At 39.8% G+C, this 18,976-nt stretch overlaps 1 protein-coding gene across 1 annotated transcript in view; it reads left to right on the plus strand.

Moving 5' to 3' along the window:
- Positions 1 to 18,976, plus strand: part of MAN1A2 (mannosidase alpha class 1A member 2) — a 130,535-nt gene that overhangs the window by 110,905 nt on the left and 654 nt on the right. The window contains exons 10-12 of the mRNA XM_071433215.1: positions 2,420 to 2,639; positions 9,487 to 9,659; positions 16,732 to 16,847. Coding sequence (XP_071289316.1) covers positions 2,420 to 2,639; positions 9,487 to 9,659; positions 16,732 to 16,847 — 509 coding nt within the window. The remainder of the gene's footprint in view (positions 1 to 2,419; positions 2,640 to 9,486; positions 9,660 to 16,731; positions 16,848 to 18,976) is intronic.

Consider the following 18,976-nt stretch of genomic DNA (forward strand, 5'->3'; position numbering starts at 1 on the left):
CTCAGAAAATGCTATTTTTTTTGTAGTCATGAAAAGCACAGGGAATGTTCAGGGAACATGAGGTTTTGCATAGAATCGCAGAGTACCTTGAATAGCAGGGGACCCTCAGGAATCATTGAGTACAGCTCCTGACCCTGCACAGGACAACCCAAGAGTCACACCATGTGCCTGAGAGGGTTGTCAAAACACTTCCTGAATTCTGTCAGGCTTGGTGCTGTGACCACTGCCCTGGGCAGCCTGTTCCAGTGCCCAGCCACCCTCTGGGTGAAGAACCTTTTCTTGCTATCCAACCTAAACCTCCCCTGACACAACTTCAGGCTGTTCCCATGGCTGCTGTCACTGGTCTCAAGAGTGAAGAGATCATTGCCTTTCCCTCCACTGCCCCTCATGAGGATGTTGAAGGCTGCAATGAGGTCTCCCCTCAGTCTCTTCTCTAGGCTGAACAAACCAAGGGACCTCAACCACCCCTGTTGCTCAGGCATTGCTCAGACTAAGGAAGCTCTTTCCATTAGTTAATCTCTTAGTTGATGTGAACTAAATCTTCCCTTTGGGAGTTGGGGTGTACATGTCCACTCTGGTACATGTATACTCCTTGTAGTCCAGCTGGATGTCACTGCTTTGCAGTTCTTGTTGGAGTGCTCTGTGGCCTCAGCCATCCAGCCAAGGGTACAAATGCCACACCCATCCCAACCTGCACCCTTGGGCTCCCAGCAATGCCCAGCTGTCCCTTGTTAATTACTGTAAATACCAATTGTCATTTTTTTGCAGTTGGCAGGCAGCAGGTTGTTGAACGATAAAGTATTTTGAGAGAGTTGCATTTATATTCTTGAGATGCTTCCTTTGTGACTCTCAGAACCTAACCTAGTTATTAAGTAGCTGATAGGACTTGATTTTCAGATTTCAAAAACTACCCCTTCTACCAGGCAGTTATTTCCAAGTTCAGAAGTTGTGTTTTCTGCTCAGAAGAGGAGCATGTTGCACCTAGAACATCCTCTTCAGTCAAACCATGAAAGCAAATCTGGAGTAGAAGTGTAGCTCATGGAGAAGTATATAAATTTGGCCTTTGTTGGCTATCCTGGTGCTAGCCACAGCAATTTTGTCCTGCTGGAAATGCTTCCGCAACCATTTGCTCCTCAACAGTTATGAAATTATGGGAAGATACAATTCAAAAGGAGATGTCACTTAGCATTTGGAAAAAAATGCTTTTCTCTAGGAAATAAATAATCCATATGCCTTTCTGCTCTTCACAGTTCAAGTGGCTTTCCTTCAAAGAGGGCTCAACTTTTATGTACCATGTGGTCCAAAAACATCAGTTTTGTCACAGTCTAGAATAATGGAATCAACAGAGTTAGTGCTCCAGATCTTGATATCCTTTCCAATGGCAGTTTTCAGCAGATCCAATACTTCCTGTACCAGTACTTTCTGCCCAAATGAGGCTTGTAGAGTTAACCACATCAGGCTCCTTAGCAGCAGAAGGCAGTCGTCAATACCAATTTGCCTGATGGTTAGACAACCACCCTGGCAGCTGTCAGAGACTTACTGGTTTCTGCTCTGTCAGTTACTTCTGCCTTCTTCTCTCTGGATCCTGCCATGAGCACAAACCTCAGATCTATCAGTGGTATTAGGGAAGGAATTAACCCAACAGGAGTGCAGGCCAGCACTTCTCTTTCATTACTTTCTCACTGTCTAATGCTAGACATAGTAAATACTGAAGTAGTTGGTGGGAATTGTGATCCTCTCTGAAAGAGGCTTAAGCAAACATTGTTCCATCTAGTTTGCAAACTTTGGGAAGTTAAGTCAGCTGTTCTTTTAAGAGAAGGATACAATTTTTAAGTCACAAGCAACAGCATGTTTTGGTACAAATGTGCAAAAAGAAAGCAGCAGTTGCGTCACGTATAAAATAAAGGGTTTTTTTGTGAGCAGCTCCTCCAACACCCATCATTTGAGAATGTGCAATCAGAAAGCTGCTATGGAGAAGCTAGAAGGTGGCTGGAGCATTCCTGCCACTTCCTATTAAAGACTGACTATTTGCATATTTTGCTGACCAAAAGTTTCCAACATGGATGTGTTTTCTTTGTACTCACAGAGTGCGCAGAGCTCTGGTACTTCCCAGAGTTAGCAGTTAGACAAATACTGCTTGAGCCATAAAATAAGTTTTGAATTCTGAAGTGCAGTGTTGTCTATGTTGTGATTTTCCTATGTTAGATGTCATTAGCATTTTTAGCAGTTAGGATATTCTTCTTTTTTGTGCTTTGAAATTATATTCTTATAGCTGTCTGTTCCAGTAGTGCTCAGAAGTGCATTTGAAAAAAAAAAATTATTTTTGTTTCGAAAGCCAGACTTTGCTTGATAAAGGAATGTTAATAAGTAAAAAGTGCATGTGAAACAGCATTTAAATGTTCTCTTAATCTCTTTCTAGGCCATAGAAAAACATCTCATCAGAAAGTCCAATGGAGGACTGACCTTCATTGGGGAGTGGAAGAATGGGCATCTTGAAAGAAAGATGGGCCATTTGACCTGTTTTGCAGGTGGAATGTTTGCCCTTGGAGCAGATGGTTCCAGAGATGATAAAGCTGGACATTATTTGCAGCTCGGAGCTGAAATTGCACATACATGTCATGAGTCATATGACAGGACAAGTAAGACCTCTTGTTAATCTAATTATTTCAATAGTTAAAATACAGCAACTCTTGTAATTATTGTTAGGATTTGTTATGGACCTTGTCTAACTAACATGCACTGGTTTTATACCAGTGTGAATTTTTAACATCTGTGTATTTACTTCTGCTCTTCATCATGGTGAGTAAATCTAAACCCAGATTTTATGGTTCCTTCATGCATGCTTGTCCTCAGTTTTGGATCAGTCAGCTAAGATGGGTTATATGGGTATGGTGAGGAAGGAATTTGTGTGACCTCTTGTCCTCAGAGATTTATAGGGAAGTTTTTACTTTCATATATTCTGTTCTTACAGTTGAGGAAAAAAATTGTTAATAGACTTTTTATTGGTTTTAATAATAGTCCATTCTGAGTGGGTACAATTAAACAAGAGAGGATGAAGAGTATTCTACAGACTGTGAGAAGGCCAAAGGCCTGGCTAGTGAGGAGGCAGCATCAGACTTCATTGTTGGGCTGGAAGTTTCTCAAGGTCAGTCTTTTGGACCAGGATTATTTTATAGTGACCTTGATGCTTGAAGTGTACTGAGTATGCTTATGGTGGCCATATAGTTGTAGAACATAATTAAAATGGAAGAGTCTCAGAATAGCAATCAGGGACATCTTGAGAACTGGACTATCAGAAATAAGAAGTTTGCCAGAAAAAGTCAGGAGCTCTTTGTCTGAAGTGGGAGTTGAAAAATGTCCTGGTCTGTATCAGATGAAGAATTTCAGCAGAGATTAGATAATATTAAGACTGCCTTAGAAGACATGTGTAATTTGTCACCCTGAATACTCTGTATAAATCTGAATTTCAAGCAGAACAAATGCAGAGAAGGACCAAGAGAATGAATAGAGTGACAGAGCTTTTATCTTACAGTGGCGAAAATATGAGAGATTGGCCTGCCCAGGCTAGAAAAATAATACTGAAGAAAGGAACAAATTTATTGCCATCTCAGGGGGTAAACACTGAAGAGAAATAGTTATTTTAGGATATAAAAGAACACAGTTGTAACGAGAGCAAGATTTTTAAGCTCGCTGTGCATAAATGTAGGTTGGAGATTGGAAATGGTTTTGCATGGCGATCAGAGAAGTGTATTTCTGGAATACCTTCCCAGTAGAAATAATGGAAACTATAACTTAAGCAGTTTTAAGGTGAGAATTCATGTATTTATCCACAGGATTACATCGTATCATTGTATAGTTGCTGTCTTTCTAAATAATTCAGTCACAGAAGTGGTAATTTTATTTGGGTAGCAACAGTTTTAAAAAAAGGAAAAGAAAAAAATCTGAGTATGCTTAAGAAAAAAAGGTAGGACATAGCAGCTATTGTTGCATTCTGAAAAATTGCATTTAAATGTTTAATTAGGCATTTAAAAATAAGCAATGTTAAATTCACAGTTGTTTGAGCAGACCTAATTTTATTCCTTCAGATGTTTATTCTGTACCCTAAATAAGTCAAAAGATGGGGGAGATAAAAGTTTTGATTACATATTTAATGACTGTATAAGAACACATGAGCAAGAAAGACTGAAAGCTGTACAGACAGCTATAAATTTGCAATGCCCTTGTTCTCTTTTGTTCAGTCATGCAGTCCCAGGAATGTGGATTGTTTGTGTTTGGATGTTTTGGTTTTAATTTTCTGGCCTGATTTTTCAAAGGATATTAAGAACTTATATATGCAAAAATGTCAACTTCTTTGTTATGTTTCAACAGCAGGATTTGAGCATAATGGTACACTTTAATGGCAGAACTGGCTGATGGCAGAAAAAGCATCTTTAAGAGGGCAGACAGTCATCCTGGTTCAGCTAATAGGTTTATGGTTCAGCAGGCAAAGGGAATTTCCTGATTTTTCTCCTATGGACATGGGAGAGTTTGCCCCATTGGGCATGCCCAGAGGAGGGAGAAGGATGCAGAGACTGCAGGCAGGGGTTAGGCAGCTCTTTCTTTAGATAAAGCAGCAGAGCTGCCCTTTCCTGCTTGTAATAAACTACAGTAATGGTGATGTAATACTTCAGTATGAAAATACTACTTTATGAAGCAACCTAAATTTCCATAGCTGAGCTTCAGGCTCAGCAAAATTGAAACAGAATTTCACAGAATAAAAGCATTTCTGGAAAATGAGGGCATTATATTGACAACTATCATCAACCTGTTGCACATATTGCAGGTTTAAAACCTGTTAGAAAAAAACCCCTGATATTTCAGAAAGGTGGTTATTTTAGTGCTGACTGGTACAGAGAAGCTGGAAAGTCCTTGAAACTACTCCTGATGTATTTTCTTGGGGATTATGTCCCAGTGGCATCTAGCATCACTGCCATGTAATTGAGAAGTTTATGCAGGGATGTAGTCCCACTGATAATCTGAGTCACCTGTCAATGTTCCCCAGGAATACCTGAGAGAAGACCTTAGACTCCAGACTGAGATGCTGGAGAACTGACTAGGTATGTTGTGAGAAGCTTGGGCCCTTGCCATGGCCCTGTGAAAATCCTTGTAGATTCTGCTTGAGCTGAGGATCAGTCTGTAGCACTGCTCAAAGCATGTCTTTCTAATTCAGCAGCTGGAGGAGGCTGGTGGATTTTGGAAGGTGAAGGCAGGGGGTGCAGTCGTGGTTCTGGTCTGCCTCTGAGCAAGTGATTTGTGTTTCCAGGATCTATTGGGCATGGCAGCATGAGAGCCCCCTCCAAGGCTCTTCCCCTCTTCAGGAAATTGTGAATGCATGTGGCACCCCTTAGAAAGGATTTGAAAAGGCTTATTGATGGTCAGTGAGAAAACTTAACTGTAACCAGAATAGTCTTATGATGTATAGTCTGTACATGTCTCTGCTTCCTACCAACTCTACTATTTTTTGTACCACGAACTATCAATGGATGAATGCTGCAGCCATCCTAAATTTCCCATCCTGTGACAGGAGATTTCAGCATTTTCCTGTAGTCCTGTGTGCTCTCAGTTTGAAGAGAAGATTGAGAAAAACAAAGATAGGAGGCATGTTCTGATTTGTGTGCCCGTTTGCCAGTAGAAGAAATCACAATGCTGTCAGTGGGCATTGGTAAGGCTACAAAAATACAGCTTCCTGTGCTCATGGCACAAGGTTTCTTGCTGTTTAAGCTTGTGTGAGTACTACACATCTTGAGGTGTTCTGGTTTCTGGTTATTAGTTCTTTGTTTTTCATGCTTAATGTGAACCACTGAGCACCATGACACAGGCATAAAATAATTGGCAATGCGAAATCTGTAGATGGCTACAAAAAACAAGTCCAATGAAATCAAAGGAATGGAAAGATCACTAACAAATCAATCTAAATAATCAGCTTTCATAAGTATTGTAGAGGTTAGATAAATAAGCAAAATTATCTGTCTAGATGGTATTGTGTGCTGATCTATAGCATGCAGTATTTTTAGTACACTCTACCATCCCTTATGCATAAGAATTTTCTAGCCATTAGCTGATAGTGTGTAAAGTATTGACTGACTACAGAGAGCTTCTTTTAGGATGAAATTTTTTGCACTCCTTTAAAGTTTCTTGACAAGAGCTGTCCTCAGAATCGCAGTACAGCTTTAACTGTTTTTTATGTGTGACAATTCTAGTGCAGAATAAGCCAGATGACTAAGATTTCAGCTGAGACATATGCAATGGTATGAGTAGATGCTGTCTCTGCCCCAAGACTTTCAGTAAGCAGCTAAACAGGCAAGGCTGAGGAAATGAGAATAATAACATGTTTTTGTGAGATGTATGAAATAGCAATGAGAAGTGTCTTGAATGTTCTGTTCCTCCAATTTTGTATGAATTAGAGCCTAGCAAGTATTATTATAGTTATGAATCCTTTCTTACTTTCAGGAAATTTATTGCTAGATTGATTGTAGTCTTAAAGAAACATACAAAACAGACAATATTTTCAAAAATACTTATGGAATTAGAAATATATTTATCTAAAAGTACAAAGATTTGCCCCTTTTTTTTTGGCAGTGCTAAATACAGCTCTCACTGAAGTCAACTTTATGTCAGTTAAATTTTTTTAAATGGTGGTTGTTCAGCTTTGCACTGGTATGAAATTGTTTCTCATCTATTCTCCCTGCCTAGACTATAGTCTATTGGCACTATTAATATGAAAACATTTGGATTATTCTGTGATCACTATAGCATTGTAAAATGGCCTTAGATGGTTCTTGACTTAGAAGAATGGCCCCTGAAAGGTATTGTGTCCATAATAGCTTCTTTTCTTTAGTTAGCTATAATTTTACGTCCTTGGTTTCAGATAAGAATTTGGTGAAATCATCTCAACATGCAGAGGTCACCCATCCTTGGGTAGTTTAATTTCTTGTAGTGCTCAATAGCATTAGGAATAGGTGTGAGTAAATAATTAAGGATTTAATGCACGAGCAGGCTGCAAAGCAAGAGAAGACATCACAGTTTCTGTAGCTTGTGGATCACCAGAACTCCAGCTTCTTTGGTGGATAAGACTAACATAGCTGTGATGTTTCCCTGATTCCAAAAGGCTTTTTAACAAGTGTTTTACTAAGGCCCATTAGCGACATTAAACAATTACAATCTAAGCAGCCAGTACCTGCATGGAGGAAGAAAAGGGGCATAATATAGAAAAGAGGATAGAGGTAAATACTCCACTCTTGCAGTGGATAAATGCTGGTTAACCAGCTGTACTCTGATATATTTGATATATGTATGTCTATAGGTGTGTAAAATGTATACTGTATTTATATACATTGTAAGTGTGTAGTATATTTACATTTCATATTTTAGTATGTATTATCTATAAATAAAGCACACACATATATAAATGATCAGAAAAGGCCAGGAACAATAAACTAAGTGTGCTGATAATAACAAATAAAAGCACTTCACAAGGACCTTATGAGGTTGAGTAACTGCATAATAAATTGCTAAATTAAATCCAATGTAGTTAATTGGGAAGTGAGGCACCTCTGAAAAAATGATTTCTAACCTTACATATTAAATGATGAGTGCTAAATGACCATTGCAATTCAGGAAATTGCTTTTGAGATTATGAAAATGTCAACTCAGTAGCACTCAGGAAAAACAAAATGAGAAAGAGAAAAATAGAAAATGTCATTATGTCACTGTATTAATCTCACCTGCACTTTTTTTCCCTGTATTTGCTGGTCCTTTCTCATTTAACAAAGGATACAGTAGAACTGGAAGAGTTGCAGAGAAGGGCAAAAAGATTAACTAGGGGCATAGAACAGTTTCCATTCAAGGCACAACTGAATTGAATAGTATTCTAGGTAGAATTCATCAGAAATCACATAGGGATTGGAGAGTGGTTCTGCATCAAATAGGTATTAGAGATGTGGAACTCCTTAGCAGAGGTTGTTTTGGATGCTCAAGGCTTACACAGATTTAAGGAAGCACCAGATGAGTACTTGGGAAATAAATTTATTAAGAATTACTGACGACCTAAAAAAGTATGTCTAGTATGGGAGAAGTCTTGAGCTCAAAAACAGTGGAGGCTGATAGAAAAGATGGAAACAGGTATCTCATATACTTGACGGCTTCCACTTCTCCATCAATGTGTGATCTTGGCTATTGTTGATGTGACATTGGAGCAGACAGAATTCCATCTGGTCCAGGATAACCATTCTTGTACTCAGAATTTTGGATTGGTAGAACTCTCTATCTAATCCTGTCTATTTTATAGTGAGATCTATATAATTTTTTAAGTGAAACTTAAGTGGGTAAAGTGGCCCATTTTGAAAGAAGTGCAATAAACATTTCTTGATGGAGTTTCTCTTACCATTCATGTGGCTGAAGCGGTGTGATGTTTTTTCTTTTGGCATCCAGAGCCATAGTCCCTTGAAACAAAAAGGTTAAGGAACTTCTGGAGATTTTCTGCTGGGGCTGCACTGAGAGTTGCTTGTATTTTTCATTATAGCATTCTAAGGTTCCCCTTTCAGACCCATGAAACCTTGGTTAATTTGCATCTAGCCCATAGGAATTACACGATTAATTGCTTTGATAATTTTTAAAGCTTGAGTGCAGCTTCAGAGTTCAGCACCTTAAAAATTCTCTGCCAAAATAAATGGTGAGGTGCAGTAATAAGAGTGCATAAGTAATGTTAAATTTGAGGACCAATGTGCAGCTAATACAAAATATGTGTAACTTCTTATTATAGACAGTTATTCTACAGGTGTGTTGTTCTTATATGAGTAGTCTTCCAGGTGCTGGCACAGGGCCTTTACAGGTTCCTTTAAGGGCTTAAACAGTGAATCTCTTATTTCAGAGATTTATTTTCTGGTGTACTTAAGACTTCATTGCCCAGTTGTAAACCCTTTACTTGAAGATCACAGCACATCAGTTACAGTGACCTGACAGTACATCCTTAAACCAACAGTTTGGATAAAGATACAGGTTATTTGGTATGATACTACTTGGTTTAGTTCCAAGATCTTTTCCTACTGTGCTGGGTGGGATCAAAGGACAGGAAAACCTGTTTTGACCCTTTTCTTCTTTTTTCATTTTCTTACAAGGAACTGATGTTGGTCACTTCAATTTTATCCTATAATTGAATGTGTTAGTGTGTTTATATTCTTAGTGTTCCATTAATTTTCAAGAGGATTACTGTAGTCCTGTCAAAATAGGTCGTTTTCTCAAAGGAATTAGATAAATTATTCATAAGAAAAATTATAGGCCTCAAAAGTAGGAAATACTTATGAGACTGCTTAAAGGTTCTATTTTTTTTTTTTTTTTCCACAACCTTCGGATAAAGCAGTCTCCTACCCATCCTTCCTGCAAAGATTGGTATGGAACAAATTTTTTCTTACCTTTACTTTTTTTTTTGGTTGTTTGTTTCCTCTGCAGCACTAAAGCTGGGCCCAGAAGCATTCAAATTTGATGGTGGCGTGGAGGCGGTGGCAGTACGGCAGAATGAGAAGTACTACATCCTAAGGCCAGAGGTGATTGAGACCTACTGGTATATGTGGAGATTCACCCACGATCCCAAGTACAGGCAGTGGGGCTGGGAGGCAGCACAGGTAACTCTATTAATCATCTGTTAGTAATTTAATTTTGTGTATTTCCCCTTTGAAGCCACTTCAGTCTCATGGTAATGAAACACTTGGAGTGGTAATTGATTTTCACAGTTTCCTGTAAACCAGGGTACATATGAAGGTGCACACAATTATTGCTATTTTGCATTTGCTGAGTCAGATGCTCAGGTGAGAGGTGCATTCAGCATTACACAGCCCATGAGTTCAGGAGCTGAAACAGAACTCCTTAGTCATGACTCCTACTGTCGTCAGTAGTGTGCAGCCCCCGAGAGTTTCTCTACTTCCCTGAATTGCTCCAGCATTCTTTGGAAACAGCTCAAAGCCAGTTTCAAAGATGAGAATAAACATTAAAGATAACAAGACAGTAATGAAATATTTTGACTACATCCAGAGGAGATGAGAGAAAAGCAAAGGAAGAGACAAACCAGGAGACTGGGTAAGTTTGTTCTGTGGCTGAAAACCAGTTTTGCTCCAGAAGCAAGACATCAAGAAAAGGTGGGAAGAGATCTGTTGAGATGCCTGTATTCAGAATATTTAGCCAAGCTCATTACTATCCATTCCTCAGCACAGCTGCAACACCTAGAAGAGGCCAGGTATTTTACAGTTGTCTATTAGTGTGGTTTTGCCTTTTAGTCTGTTTTGTTCCAACAAGAATTATGTTATTCTGGAGACAGGTTCCGCATTTGTATTCCAGAATGCATTGCTGCTGTCTCCAAAACATTGTCCCTAGGCTGTGTAGATACTACAAATTCTTGCTGATCTAACCAAGCTCCTTTCAGAAGCTATGGCTGGATAATCCAAGCTGAGGTGGGGTCCTTTGTAATAGATTAAAAAATTTACAGATGTAAGGATTTTCAAGCCAGGATCAGTCTCTTAAGCACACTGCAAAGCATGTGTTTTAATTGCATTTTGCTCAGTTTTCTCCATTTGCTTTCATTATCTTGGTTCCCATTAATGCTTTCAAAACAAACCCTCCCTTCCTCTTCCCCGCCTCCAATTTTCTCTGTGTGTGGGGTAGGATTTTATTTTATCCTTCTGTCAACCTCCATTGAAGTTGTAAATCAAGCAGCCCCTGTGCTTAATTGCCTCTATCCTTACAGACTGCCTTCTTCTGCTTGTTGTTTCCTTGATACAAGATTTCTTTATCTAACATAGCCATAAAATATTTTTGACTTCTTCATAAATAATTTTGCAAACCCCTCCTTCCCACAATTAGGAATTTTCCTACCCCACCATCGTACTGACACGGAAGCTTGAAGCTTTTTGTTCCCCAGGATTTTCTGTTCATTGCATATAGATAATAAGTTCTTGTGTTTATTCCTCACACCTACTCACTACTTTTTCTTCTTCCTCATCATACACAGCCCTGGCTGTGTTTATTCCATCATTTATAAATAGAGAAGAAGCTGGTGTGACACGCAGAGCAGTTGGCTTACTGCTGTTGTACAACACTCTCTGAATTTGTCTTTCTTTTGCCTTCCAACCTCTGAAGCATACTTGGATTTATTATCTATATTTTTTGACAAAACTTATGCACTTTAGTGCAAATCTTATGCTTTTTCCATCACCTGTTTTGTTGCATCTCTCCAAATCCAGTGTCTCTGGAGGAAAAAACAGGAAGTTCAATCTTACATTCCCTCAGTGATCATAAATCCCTGTGACAGTGTCTCAATCTCTCTCCCGATGAAAAAAAGGCTAATTCTCCCTAATACTGTACTTAGCACTAGAGACAGCATTCATCTCAATTGTATTGGGCCAGTCAAATTGGATGATGGTGTGCTGGGGGGCTGGCTGAAGTATTACAGAAATATGCAGGGAGGATACTCAGGGTAAATACAGAAAATTACTAAAATCCTTTTCAAGCTAATTATTTGAAAGCAGTAAGAACCACCATTTCACAATAGGCATGTAAAGCCAATTACTGATCTGAGCTGTGTGAATGAAGGGTTCAATTAAGAGTTGTGGACTTGTGTATCTCACTAAATAGGACTGCACCAGAGAGAGGCTGCTGAGTTCATTGGAGCTTCTATTAACAGTGAACATAAATAGCCAAGACCTGAAGCTCAGGCTAACTTCAGGCAAACTGAGGATTGGTACTAAGATGGAGGAGAAAGACTGTCCTCATGAGACCTCAGCTACACCCAGATCTGGGGTCCTCAGCACAAGAATGACATGGACCTTTTAGAGCAGGTTCCAGGAAGGGACAGAAATATGATTCAAGGGTGGGAGCACCTCTCCTACAAAGACAGGCTGAGAGAGCTGGGGTTGCTCAGCCTGGGGAAGGGAAGGCTCCAGGGAGACCTCATTGCAGCCTTCTAGTACCTAAAAAGGGCTTATTAAAAGAAGCGAGATAGTGTTTTTATGTGGGCAGATAGTGACAGGACAAAAGTCAATGGTTTTCAACTGAAAGAGGACGGATTTATATTAGATGTTAGAAAGAAATTCTCTACTGACAGCATGGTGAGGCACTGGAACAGGTTGCCCAGAGAAGCTGTGGATGTTAAGTGTTCAAGGTAAGGTTGGATGGAGCCTTGAGCATCCTGTTCTAGTGAGTGGCATCCATACACATGGCATTGAGGTTGGAACTAGATGATCTTTGAGGTCCTTTCCAACCCAAGCCATTCTGTGATTCTACTTAGAGAAGAGTAGACAGAAAAGAGCCAGACATAAGTTGGAGGTAAAAGAAATATGGTTTCACAGTTTCGTGGGTTAGAAGCTGTGAGTACGACAGCTGGTGAAGAAACTGGCACAGTTTTTGTGGGCATGTTGTTGGCACAGTCAAGAAAAGTTGCATATGCCACAAAAAACACCCTCAGAGAAACTGAGGGAGCTGGGGTCCATTCTAGAAGCATATAAAATTTTATTTCCAAAGAACTTAGGTTCATGTTGACCTCCCTGTATGTTACAGGCACTGAAGTTTCATTTTGTGTCACTTTTGAATCGAGACACATGTATTTGGCAGGAGCATACTGTTGAATATTCTCCTGTTATATTCTGTATTTGAATAAAGGAAAGTAGAAAAGCCGCTACTTCTTGGTAGTTTGGGCCATTATTTATTTATTCTTGCTGTTAAAAAACCCATGTTTTATTTCCCATTTGAATTTGCCTAGTTTCAGCTCTCAATCACTGGGTTTTCCTATGACTTTCTATGCCATTTTTAAATGTCCTTTCCCCCATGTTTTCTTTCCAAAGAATTTTCATAGGTTATAAAAAGCAATGTCCTAACAGGAACTCAGACTGAACTGTCTTACATGGCCATGGAAGTCTTTGAAGTGTCTCTGCATTCCAAAGGTTGTCTCTACCTTCCAGGCTAGCCTGGGTCTGCAGTTACACAGTCTCAATGACTAGATTTAGGATTATGTGCCTGGTTTTATGAAACTCATTTTGTTTGGCACCCAGTTACCAGCAGATTACACTGTCTGCTGTTATTTACGTATGTCATTTTAGCCAGCAGCAGTGTTGCAGTGATTGATAAAACTTCAGACTGCTCCTTGTGGATCTCTGTGAGAAGCAGCTCTATTTTGTGATGATTTTGCATTGCTAGTTCTTTCTTAGAGCACTGTCAGTCAATTTTAAATGGAATTATATTTATATGGTATAGTGTTGCCTTGTCTTCCCATAACATCTTAAATACCATAGCAATTGCCTTAGAAGCTTTTAAGTTTATTACAGCTTTGCAGTTATCTTTATTTGTCAAATTTGTAGCTCTCAAAGAATGAAATCAAGCTTGTGACCAAAATAGTTTTCTACAAAACCATGCTGATTGGTGTCAGTTATCCTCTAATTCTTATAAATATATATCTCCATGTGTCTCTGTAAGTGACTGGAACTAACATCAGGTATGCCATCCTAAAATTATTCAGTCTGCCAGTGGCACATAATGGTAGCAATATTACCTTAATACTCTTCCAATCATCTTGGAGCTTCTCTGTATTCTCTGGTGCAATAAATTAAGCATTGTTTATCAGGGAGACTGGTCTTCAGCTCTGGAGTGAAAGTGTATCTGGGTGGCAAAGCAGATGCTACTACACCAAGTGCTCTGAGGTCTGTGTGAAGACAGAACACTGAGAATTTCAAGTGGCATTTAAGCAGCTTGTCTGTGGCACCAAGTTTTTCAGCCAGTGTCCTGAAGTTCTGTACATCTTGGAGTCAAGGACAAATTATTTGTTCATGTTTTAAAATTTTCTGTTTGGATGAATAGTTGTAAAGCAATTTTTCAGAGGCTTTTTTCTATACAGTTAATTACTACCTGTATTATGTAGAACTGTGATCAGCTATGATAAATCCTTTGCCTATTCTGAACATGAGTTTGTCTTTCTAAGGAGAAATTTCTGAAGATACAAGGTTACTCAGTAACCGTAAGGAAAAAAAAAGTTGATATAGATCGTACATTTTCTTTCTCCAGTCTTGTAGGCCTGCTGGCTTCAACAACCAGTGTTGCACTTAGTCACCCAAATATGAGACCTCTACAGCACAGAGGAGGATCTCAGTGCTATCCATTAGGTACAATTTCCAAAATAAGCAAGTTTTGTCTCTTACACTGGCTTGGGGATTTAATTCTTCAGGAGGAAGAAGATGGTGTCCTAACAGTGGTACCATGTATTCCTTGTTTTCATTTTGTCACAGTCACTAGCAGGTTTCTCCTGTACAGGCTGTGGCAGACAGCATCAGGGTTGCTCACTGGTTGACCAGAGTCCTGATCAGGCTGTATGCTAGGAATTCTGGCAGGAGTTACTGTAAACACTGGGGCTTCCTCCTCCATCTTGCCATGCTTCAGAGCAGACACAAGGTCGTGTTCTGCATTATTATAAAAGGGGATAGTGCCAAGAGCAGGCACTTCATTTTCTGCCTAAAAAGTGCTTTGGCTCTTGTTTATTCATATAACACCTGCCTGGTGGCTGTAGGAGTTCTGGGGAGGAATATGCAAATGGTTCTGTAAACAGTGTATGCGTTATTTCTTCAGAAGCTAAGCAATTAATTTTTTTCTTTCCTTTTTGTTGGTTTGGTTAATTGGTGTGGTTTGATTTTGTGTGGAGAGAGTGGTGTTGGGGTTGTTTGTGTTGTTGATGTTGTTGTTTGGCTGCCATGTGGTAGCTAGCATCCCTTTTGTTGTGCAAGAGCGTGCAGACAAAGAGATTGTCATGGGTTAGATCTGTCACATACACCTTTCCCTTCACTGTAGAGAAAATCTGGTCCACCCAGCTCTCAGCATGTGAGCACTCTCAGTGTAGCCCTATCCTGCACCAGTAACCAAATCTGAAACGAATTCATCCAGACACTTTCTCCTTTTAGACTCAAGTCCCAACAAAAAATGGAGCATTTCCATTCAAACTTGGAGAAAGCTGTGCTTGAGATAAGGAATTACAGCAAGCATTAGATTTTGCCAAGAAAGAATGTACCTTTCTTGGCAGAAGATCAGACTCTAGAGCCACAGCCATTCCAATAACATCCTTTTGCCAGTCTCTCCACTTGCTTTTCTAAAACCTTGCTTTTTGGAAACTTGAAAGAACTTTGTACAGTCTGGATTATTCTTTAGTCCATGAGCAGTCTCAGATTTCCACAGGGTAAGAGTATGTTCTAGGAGGAGGTCAGCTGTAGTACCTGCTGTGCTGTGACTTACTGTCCTGGTATCCTGCTCAATTTTTTGCTTTTCCTCCTGATTTCAGGGACAGCATCTGCTGACATTCTTTGCCCATTTGCCCAGTGGAAAATTCCTCTCTGTCTCCCAGTATTTCTAGTATGCAAAGGCAATACTGAGGTCCTTGAAGAGTTAGTTTTGATTGAATCTGTTTTCTCTGCATAAAAAGGGCATCATTCTAAACTTATTTCCTCCCCTGCCTTGACTCCCCTCAGCTTCTGCTGAGTATAACTAGCAAAAATCAGAATTAACAGAAATGTGGGCCTAAAGCACCATGTGGAGAGGAGCTTCACACAAGGCTATCAGGCTGAATCATAGATTACTGAGCTACAGGTGGCTGTGTTCAGTCATTGGTAATGACAGACATCCCGAGACAAACATTTTCCTTCATCCCTGCTTCTTTTCTGTCCCTGCATGAATCTATTAAAAGAGTTGGTATCTGCTGAGGAAGCACAGTCAAAGCAGCAGGGAAGCACAAATAACCTGTGAATCATTTCTTCAGAGCCAGTTTTAATGGCTGATATCCTTGTGTGCTGTAAGGTCACGCATGCGAGTGGAATAATGAAAGTGTAGGCGAGAGGTGCTCTGAGCTACTAATGCTTTCTTTCCAGTCTCCTCCTCTTCCATTGTCCTTTTCACAGTACTGTGTTGGAGCTGGGGAGGGGGAGAATCCGTTGGCCCCTTCATTCATGGAATGTGCATGGATTTAAACTCCATGCTTTAAAGGTAAAGAGCTCTGCTGCAGTCCAGCATGCAAGCTGACTTGAGTTTCAGCTCAGGAAACAGAGAATAGCATAGGTAGGAGAAGGAGATGAGGGGAGAAAGCAGGAGCTAGAAGAGTTTACAGGATGGAATCAACAGTCCATAAAGATGAGTACAGTATTTTATTTTTACTTTCAGTAAGTCTCCATGAGTAGCTACCAATCAAAGAATTCCTATAACTCTTCAGACTTTTCCAGCTCCAAAATCCAGGGATGTTTGTTACCTTCCTGTGCACATCACAGCACTTACTCCATTGATTTGAGTGATGTTCTACCCAGTGTCACCAATGAGGAACTGCATGAGCTCAGAGAAAAAGTCTACGGAGTCCTTGTCATGTCATCAATATCAGCCAACAGTAAATACCCAGGAAAGAAAGTGTTCTTCCCCAGAATACTTTCTTGGCATGTAGCAGTTTGCCAAATGTGATGTCATTAATAACCCTGGAAGGATGCGATTTCTATATGTGTCCAGTCTATTTTTCTTTCTTTTTCAGCGTAAACTGTTAATGTCCATAGCATCCTTCAACAAAGAGATTCACAGCAGAAAAATGCAGCACAAAAAGAACCACCTTCTTTGTTGATCAAGCTTGATGCTTTAAAATTTCCAAATGTTGTTCTACAGTTAAATTCTCTGTGTCTTTTCCCTTCCTTTTTGCAGGCAATTGACAAGTATTGCCGAGTTAGTGGTGGCTTTTCTGGTGTCAAGGATGTGTATTCCTCATCTCCTACATATGACGATGTACAGCAGAGCTTTTTCCTTGCTGAAACTTTGAAGTAAGTCCTTTTCAATTCTGCATCTTTCTGTAAAAACCCACATCTAAATTCTAGAAGATGCTCCACAGGTAGCTAAAGGAGACAAAGACTGGTTTTGAGTATTAGGAGCACCAAATAGAACAGAAAACAGCTCCTGAAAATGGCAGGTTTTGTGTCTAATTCAGGCATCACAGCATGTTTCACTGGGAAAAAGGGACTCCAAGTTCATGTGTCTAAGGGGATAGTGTGGCTATTCTATCCTTCTGCTGGCTTCTTACCAAATTCCTCCAGGTAATCACAATACTTTGTTGCCTCATGTTACCATTATAAAAAGGAAGTCAGCCACTGCTACCTCCTCTGCTGTCTTCTTTAATTTTATTTCACTTACTCCTCCAAGTTCATTTTCTGGAGACTAAAAGCAGTGGTCCCAAAGAGAGAGGCAGCAGTTTCAAACAGGTCAGGGCAGAGAAACAGTACCTCTCCAGGAACTGATGCTATATGATTGATCTGCCTATAAAAGCCAAATAAGAGAATGAAATCTGCTCCTAAGGGACTTCTGTGGTGGCAAGGTTGACTTTTGATGTATCACCAGTATCCTGTCTGCATCTTAAATAATCACAAGGAGATCTGAAAATTCACTGATGCATCATTCAGAAACTGGATATATTATAGTGCAAGCATTGCAGATGGTGGCATTTCTAGGAAAGAACTCAGAAATTTTTACTGACTTTTGGTTTGGAGCATTTCCTGCTTGTGGAACAAAATGAAGGTTTATTAAAGAGCTGAATATTAGATGTTTTTGACATTGATACAATTGGCATAGCCCGAACCAGAAACTGGTTTCACAATGAGATAGCCCAAATGAAAATAAAGACAGAAGGGTTGGGTATGTCCTGAGGAAAATGAAGATGTTCCTCAGAAGTGGGGCATAAAATATGTCTTAAGCAATACCTGCTGTGGTCTTTTCTGCTATTGATGATTACTTCTGCATATTAATTCCTCTCAAATTCAAATTTGGTAACTGTCCCAAATATGCTTTGTTGCTGCTTGGATACTTCAATTCATCAGAGATGCACAGCAAATTTGAGAGTTTTGAGCAGTACCTGGCATGAAGGTACCTGTTGAGTGGGAAGGACCAAGATAGAGAAATAGGTTGCTTAAGTTATTCAAAGGAAAAGTGTGAATCAAATGAGGAAGGTGAGTTTGAGTAAGATGAAATATTGCTGCTGTGGTGAGAAAGAGCTTGGAGAGCTGCAGCAGCAGAGAGTGAGGCAGAAGTATTGAGGAAAGGAAAGGCCTGATGCTTTAAAGACAAATGAAGAGTGTGGAGAAGGAAACAAGATATGTGTGACAAAACTGAATCATGTCTGCAAGAAATTCTTATCTTTAACAGTGAATAGATGAGGAAGGAAAGAAAAAGTAGGGCTCCGCTGACTAGATTGTGGATAGAGCTGGCAAATAAAGGCAGCAGAAGAATTGATCAGGCAGTGACAAGGGCTGAAAGCAGCAGACACTCCCAGTGTCTGCTGGAGAGAGAGCGAAGGAGCAGCAGAACAAGTGTGCACATTCTGGATGTGGCAGAGTCCACTAATGGGAATGACACCCTTTCCTTGTCAAGTGCAGCAAGGAGCTGTCTTTTTCTGGATGGCAGGAAAGCAAGCAGGAGGTGAGAGATCCTGTACATGCACGCTGTTGTGCTTGCACTCACACAGCCAGGTGTTCTGTAACAAGGGAAATGTCGTTTGAGTTTTAGCTGTTGTGTAGGGACTTTGACAGATCCCTACTACCAGTATGTCCTACAGAGTTACAGCACAGCCACAGTCAAAGTGTGCATTAAGAAAAAAGGAACAACAAATACTTTTTCTCTGCATATGTCCAGTAATCCTTATTTTGTTACATGCTTCGTGTCCTCTGCATTTTATTATAATGTACAACATCTGTGAAAACCCTCTGCACAATCTATTGTCCCATTTCCTCTCACCAGAAGCTGAACCAGCTTCCAGAATGGTGATGACAAATCAGATACCTGACATGGTTGAGTAGCTTCTCCTGTGATGCCATGAAATCTTTGATTTGGATTAAAGAGGCTTAGTCATTTCCAAGTAGGTTTCCTCCATTAAGAAAAGCTTTGTGACAACTTCTTCTCTGCT

Source organism: Agelaius tricolor, unplaced genomic scaffold (genome assembly GCF_023055355.1).
Source record: "Agelaius tricolor isolate 1412-34295 unplaced genomic scaffold, bAgeTri1.0.p SCAF_9, whole genome shotgun sequence".
NCBI classification, from domain to species: Eukaryota; Metazoa; Chordata; class Aves; order Passeriformes; family Icteridae; genus Agelaius; species Agelaius tricolor.